At 50.5% G+C, this 7,341-nt stretch overlaps 1 protein-coding gene across 1 annotated transcript in view; it reads left to right on the top strand.

The window, feature by feature from the left end:
* The first annotated feature begins 203 nt into the window (after positions 1-203).
* Cxcr5 (C-X-C motif chemokine receptor 5) overlaps positions 204-7,341 on the top strand; it is an 11,426-nt gene continuing 4,288 nt past the window's right edge. The window contains exon 1 of the mRNA XM_023721197.1: positions 204-283. Coding sequence (XP_023576965.1) covers positions 227-283 — 57 coding nt within the window. The 5' untranslated portion in view covers positions 204-226. The remainder of the gene's footprint in view (positions 284-7,341) is intronic.

The following is a 7,341-nucleotide window of genomic DNA, read 5'->3' as shown; positions in this document are numbered from 1 at the left end:
ATGGGGGATTTTCCCTTTTTCTTCAAAAAAACAGAAAAGACCCAATGGAAAAAAAAATGATGAGTTGTGAGGTAGGCAGCAGGCCCTCCTCAGCCACAGGAGACAGTTGCGCAGCTCATTTGTTTAAATCTGCAGCTGACGCCTGCCACCTCTCTATAGGCACCAGTGACACCACAGAAGCTCTCAGCATCAGACGGTGACCAGTCTGGGGACTCACGGCTGCAATATGAACTACCCCCTCACCCTGGACATGGAACTCATGAAGTACAACATGGAGGACCTGGTGAGTAGGCACAGTTGCCCCTGGTTGCCCGGGCCCTGCTTGGAATCTTCAGTGTTCTCTGCCAGGGTCAAAAGGAGAGGGGACAGCCTGGAATATGGAGAATTTTTTAATAGTGAGCAGATGTTCTCTCCTATCTCCTAGGGTTAGAGTGAGGGACTAGACAGGAAACCACTTTGGAGCATGTACTGTCAGAGGCTGGCACTCCTAATCAATTGATCAGCACGTAGTTGTTCATCTCTTGCTGTGTGATCATGACATTCTATTTGCATGGAGAAGAGGAAGACGTAATCTTTGCCCTCAGTAGTTTATGGTTCAACTGAGAAAAAAGCTCAGGCACTCCTTGGAAGCTACTAGACAAGGATTATGTTCTAGAAGGAAGGAGTGTGAGACCAGATCAAAGTCAGGGAGAGGATCCCAGTGCTGCCAAGTTGGGGGTCAGGAGTGCTCAGGTGCTGAGAGCGTCTTGTATTGGTGCTAGAAACATCTTAGAGCATGTCGCAGCCTCCACAAAGAACTGGAGTCTCTAGAGATAAGGTAGGGCTTCTTGGCCTGTCCAGTGAGTGCTACAGTCCTCAGCACAGCTCTCTGCCACCCCCTGAGTCTCCCGTGAAGCACAATGCTACAGTTGGCTGGGTTGTCGCTACACTCCCAAAGGATGCTCCCATATGTGTGGCTCCCATACACAGGCAGCAGAGGACTGGTAGTAAGCATTTATTGAAAACTTCATCATGGTCTCTTTCTCTCATTGGAGAAAGGATTTCTCTCTGAGCTGCACTCTTGGGGGCTTGTGGGTTAGCTCAGTTGTTTAACGCGCCTGCTTGGGCAAACAGTCAGGCGCAGGGAACCGCGGTTCGATCTCCAGCTCCACAAGCGGCACCAGTCCCACCCTTAAGGCAGCCTGAGCTAGGGAAAAAAAAAAATCCCATTCTGAGCTGTCTCAGGGAGGATCCACTCCCCGGCTCCTACCAGCTCTCCTGATGCTAAACTCACGGAGGTGTTGCCACCTCCCTCCAGCTCCCAGAGGCAGGGTGTGCTCTGCAACTCCACCTGCCATCTTCCCAGACTTGCCGAGAGGAGCCTGCCTCTCTGACCCAGGCAGAGGTGTGAGGAAGGGCTCGTTTCATCAGAAGTGTTTTTTGTTTTTTTTTTTTTGCTCGGAATGCCTTCAAGGCATGACTGGCTGTCTTGTGTTGTGGGGATCGAACCCAAGCAACCTGAGCCTGACTGCTTTGTTGAAGCAGCCACTTAAAGAACTGAGCTACGGGGCATGCCCCCTGGCTCGTTTCATCAGATCTGGCCTTTCAGACCCAACCTCTTGAAATCAGACCACTCCTCTAAGCCAGCTGGCTAATCAGAACCTGAGACATGGCTTGTGGGTCCAGTGCAAATGAAAATGCAAAGCCTCTTGTTCACAAGAGTATTAAGATTTCCAAGATGGCCCTGGCGAGCATCAAACCCAGTGTGAGGTCCTTGTAAACACAAGCCCAGTGTGCCTGTCCAGGCGGCACATCTGCAAAACCAGCCTTGGTCTAATCACAGACTCTGACATGTACCTCAGACCTGATTAAAACCTCTCTGCCCTACAAAGCAACACGCTCCCTCCCTAGTCCCTTGTCCCTACCACCTGCCACACCTGGTTCAGTTACTAAATATCCTCTGCCCAAGGCTTCAAACTGACCACAAGCCCTGACCCAGTTGGATGTCTTAGTAACCACTGGAGACCTAGCCATTCCTAGCTTCTGAGAAACCCCAAGAGTTTCCATTCAGTGCACACCTCAGCTCACTGTGTGACCTACTAGAGACAGGTAGTGGCAGGCGGTAGGGGCAGCAGGACATGCTCCGTGTCATGAAGAAAACCTACATCCCAGGAAGAAAGACCTGCTAACCCACTTCCTCATGTCAAATCTCAAACTGGGGGCCCTTGCTGGGCACCTGGCTGCGCCTGGACCTCTCAGCAGGCTCTGGCCAGGTGGCCAGGAAAGCTGGGACCCTTCTTTAAGCAGCCATCAGTGCTGTTCCACATGTACCTACCTGCCACACACTCTTTCTGCAGGGCTGTGCCCTTCAGCCCTACCACTCCATATGGGGCAGGAGCAGCACTGGTAGACTGCCCCAGTGTCAACCCTGGGGTGGCAGAGCAGGCAGAAGAGTCTTCCATGGGGTGGCTCCCTAATAAGTATGTGTGTTTTGAGGTGTTTCATTTCATTCTGTTTGATGCTGAGGATGGAACCCAGGGTGTTTTATGTGCTAGGCAATTGCTCTGTCAATGAGCTACATCACCAGCTCCAATAAGCATTTCTTTTGGGAAGGGTGGAGAAGTTTGAAACAGGTTTCATCTTGTAGTTCAGGCTGGCCTCAAATTCAAGATGAACCTCCTGCCTCAGCCTCCTGAGTGCTGGGATTACAGACATGTGCCACCTCACCCAGCTCTCCAATAAGTATTTCTTGACTGGTGGTGAAGCTGACATCAGCTCAGCACTGGTTTCTAGAGTCCAGTGTTTTTTTTTTTCCATTCTGTTTGCTCCCTATTCTCCTCTCTGCCTTTGTCTAAACCAAGCACTGGTCCATTTTCACAGATCACTAGACTTTGCCGTTCAGTGTTGGGTTCAACCCTGGGTTTCATGGCTATAAACCAAGGGTTGACCATTCTGTGTTCCCTTCCTCCTCTTGAACTTCAAGATAAACTCTGTCGACCTAAAGTACATGCCTTCCTAATGTGAGCTGCTAATTCTTATGAGTAGAGGACCCAAGCAAAAATTCGAGATGGGCAAGAACCAGACAGAAGGACCTGGGTCACCACAGTGGTCATGCCATGGAGCCACCCCCCTGGGAAACCAGGTCTAGATAAACCTAAAGAACTTGCCTACAGGAACCTTGCTTGAAGAAATATCCTCTTATGTACAGAACCAGGGACTACAGTGACCTCACTGGTCATGCACCATACCCACAGTCCCACCCTGCACCCCAGCCAGAAGTTGCTGGGGAGTGGGGCCAAGCTGGTATAAACCCAGAGCCCGGATTTCCTGATCCCTTTCCATGGATGACAACCTCAGGGTGACCAGAATACCACAGACTACAAAGCCGGTCTCTGTGCACTGTCTCATTTCACCAGAGAGGTGCAAAGAGGAACTAAAACCAGCTTAGGCTGGTTCTGGGCTTTACCTAGGGGAAGGGGAGCCTCCCTTTAACTCAATCAGGTCAAAAGTCCCAGAGGAGCCCCTATAAAGGAGGAGCTAACTGGGATTTGGCTGGAAGGATCAGAAATGAGGGACAGACCTGAGGCCATGGCTGGGGCAGTCAGCATGGAGGAACCAGGACACTGGCCACAAAGACTCCATCAGGGGTCCTTGCCATCCACAGGGATATGGGCCATTGGCACCCACCATCAGGACAGCATTCAAAAGTGACTTTGTATTTGGAATGGAGAATTAGGACACAAGAATGAGTATTCTATGAATGATGAGACAAAATATTTCAAATCAGTACAGGAGATAGCCTGAACTAGAGAACACACCCACATGTGCTTTAGACTATGACTCTGTCCCCAAAGTGCAAACGAGTCTTGGGGTGCAGGGTAGGAAATCCTTGTAAACTTAAAAGACTCAGTGCAGAAATAGGGGTGTCCCTCCCCAGCACCAAATCCAGAAGAGCATCACGATCCTAATGGCCAAAACCCTCAGCAAAGATGACAGGGACCTGGCACACTTGCTCCTCAAAGGATAGAGGGGAAATGGGGAGATGGCAAGCCAGAGTCTCAGATGGTCTTTAGGAGGGTAGGCCTTCCGAAGGAAGAGTGGCATATGAGATACAGACCTACCCCTTTACCCGGAGCCCAGAAGCATTCCTGAAAACTCTCAAGCCCCTCAGGCCAGGAGCCCCACTCCAAGCTCCTGATTCATGGCTGGGAATCCCACACAGGGAGATGCAAGAAGATGGAGCCTATGTGACCCCCATGGCCAGAGAGACACTTGATATCTGTGTTTAGGGGCCAGGGAGATAGCTCAGTGAAATAAGTGCTTGCCTAGCAAGCACAAGGTCCTGGGTTTGATCCCTGGTACCACCAAACAAACAAACAAAAAAAAAAAAACCCGACATTTGTGTGTAGCTGTAGCCCAAGGCCAGTGTTACTTAAGGCCTTACAGGCCTGGGTTTGGGCATGTGTGAGCCAAGTACCCCCACCTTGGGCTGGAAAACAAGGTCAGGCTGTGACATCTACTGGCTCCAGGCCAGGTTAGGGAAGCAAAGCTACCAGCTACTGAGCTAGGCAAAGATTGTGCAGACAGCCAGCTTAGCCACAGAGGACAGGACAGACAGCGGATCAGAGGCGCCGGGCAAGGGAAGGAGAGAGACTGGAAAGTAAGCTCGCCTCAGCCCATCTCGATGTCTGGCCCATGGCTCCCATCCTTGAATGCCACTTTCCATGGACTCTACTTCTCTTCCCTGGATGCTACAACCCTAGTACAGGAAAACTTCCTTCCAAAGCTGGTTTTCCAAATCCCTTGGCACAGTAGCCACCTTTGTCCAGCCCACCCAGCATGGGCTGGTGTGTGTGCCCTCTGCAGACCTCTGTTCCCACAGAGGAGGCACCTAGGCCCTCCAGCAGCCCCTTGTGCTGATGATTCATCTTCAGCTTTCAGTCATCGAGCCCCAAGTCTTTCTTTTCGTTATCAACAGGTCTTTCCTATCTTTCCCCTGAACCGCGAACCCCAGTCCAGGTCTCTATTTTTTTCTTGTGGGATTCTATCTGGTCAGTTTGAGACCAGTTCTGGCTTATGGAGAATTGTTTGATTTTCACACGGAACTATACCCCCAGCCCTTTTTATTTTTAATTCTGAGACACAGTCTCATGACATCACTAAGGTGCCCAGGCTTGGGTCAAACTGGTGATCCTCTTGCCTCAGCCTACCAGAGTGCTGGGATTACAGGCATGCACCACCACACTTGGCTAAACTCTGTTTTGTCCAAAAGTGTTTCCAGGCACATCCCTATCCCAGGCAGGGCTGAGAGAGCTGAGGAGGAGGGGATCCAGAGTGGATTCCTCAGGAGTGCCCCAGACACCCCCACATACACCTGCCGCTGGACTCTCACCCAGAGAGGCCTGTGGAGCCTCCTCATAGAAGTCATGTGGGGCTTGGTGACTTCAGTTGTCTAGGGAGGGGCTCCAGGCCTCAGAGGAGGGAAGGAAAAGAACCTTAGGAGATCACACTGTGGGCTGAGAACTTTACCTCTCTGCCCTCCCCTCCTCACTACCCAGAAGCCAGGGATGCTGCCCCAGGGCTGAAAGCTGCTTTCTAACAAGATTCCTAGCCCTGTTCTAGCTACGTTCCAGTTAGCCTGTTTTCTGTCCTATACATTGGCAGTGGTCTGCGGGGTACCTGCCTGTGTCACATGCTGGTATGGCACATCTGGTGTAAGCACAAGTCAGGGTATGGGAAGTGGCTTTGACATATGCCACTCCCGAACCCCTAAAACATCTGTTTGACACCTCCTGTTAATATACATTGCAACTCCCAGCAGCCAGCTTCCTCCCATCTTCCCCTCTTTGAGCTCTGTGCCAAACCAAAGCCTCTTACCAAGGAGAAAGAGACACACCCCACCTCTAAACCTGAGTTCAAAGGGAAAAGGAAAAAACAAAATATATCACAGACAGGTACAAATTCCCTGCAATGAAAGTTATCGATGTGCATATCTAAAACGTGCCAATAAAATTTCTTTTTTTAAAATGTATTTGGTACAAGGTCTCACTATGCAGCTCAAACTCGTGGTGATCCTCCTGTTTTTAGCCTCCCCAGCACTGGGATTATAAGCATGTGCCGCCATGGCTGGTCTCAGTGGCTGGCTTAGCATGTCCAGAGGGCTGGCACAGCATGTGGTGTCAGGCATCAAACCCCCGGTTCCTGTGCTTGCCTATGGAGGCTCTTAGCCCACTGAGCTATCTCACTGGCCCTTAACATTTCTTTAAAATGCAAAATAAAAAAATCGCCCTGAGTTCTGGGAGATGGGACGCCTGGAGAGGTCATGCTACGATGACTTTAAGTAGGCAATAAGCCAATTAGCCTGGATGCTTTGATTTGGGGTATTTTGTTCTGTTGAATTTTTGATTTTTGGATTTTGGTTTTGTTGTTTAGTTTGGTTTGGTTTTTGCCTGCTTTTTGACACAAGGTCTTGCTGTGTAGCCCAGGCTAGCCCTAAACTCATAGTGCTCCTCCTCCCTCAGCCTTCTAAGACCTGGGAGTATAGGCATGCACCACCGTGCTCAGCCTGAATGCTTTGGAGGGTGAAAATTTGAACGTTCTCATGAAAGGCCTCCGGGCCAGACAGGCTGGCTGGACCCAAGGCCTTCCCTGGCCAGTGGGGCAGCCAGACTCCAGCCTCTACCTAGGCCCTGTACCTCTCCTCCTTCTGAATGAAGCCTGTACTCTGCCTCTGTTTCTCCTTTATCCTGCTGAATCACAGTGAGAAGCAAATCGTGGGATTCACAACTCTCCAAAATAGCGCCCCAATGAGAGCGGGAACCCAAGATGAGCGACAGAGGCAGGGGTTGCAGAAGGATACAAATGGGATCAGTGTCCCTGCTGAACCCGAAGAAGCTGGAAAGAAGGTGTACTTGAGTTGGTCCTTGAAGGCAGGGCAGGAATGAAGAGGCAATCTTGAGAAGGGTCTGCCAGGCCAAAGGAAGAGTCTGAGTGAAGGCTCGGTGACAGGATGCGTCAGGTGTTAGGAGCAGGAAGGACAGGGTGCATACCTGAAAGACAAGGTGCCTAAAGCACTCACCTAGAAGATAAAACTGGATGTGGTGGCCCACACCTATAATCCCAGCACTCTGGGAGGCTGAGGCAGGAGAACCATAAGTTTGGACAACTTAGTGATGTAGAAAAATTCTGTCTCAAAAAAAAAAATTTAAAAAGGAAGCTGGTACATAGTTCAGTGAAAAGGCCCTCTGTTCAGCCCCCAGTACTACAAAAAATGAAAATAAGGGGCTGAGGAGATGGCTCAGTAGAATAAGCACTTCCCTGGCGAGTGCAAGGGCCTGAGTTCAATCCCCTGTTCCACCAAAA

This window comes from Octodon degus, unplaced genomic scaffold (genome assembly GCF_000260255.1).
Source record: "Octodon degus isolate 3935 unplaced genomic scaffold, OctDeg1.0 scaffold00080, whole genome shotgun sequence".
NCBI classification, from domain to species: domain Eukaryota; kingdom Metazoa; phylum Chordata; class Mammalia; order Rodentia; family Octodontidae; genus Octodon; species Octodon degus.
This window is presented reverse-complemented; position numbering and strand designations above follow the sequence as displayed.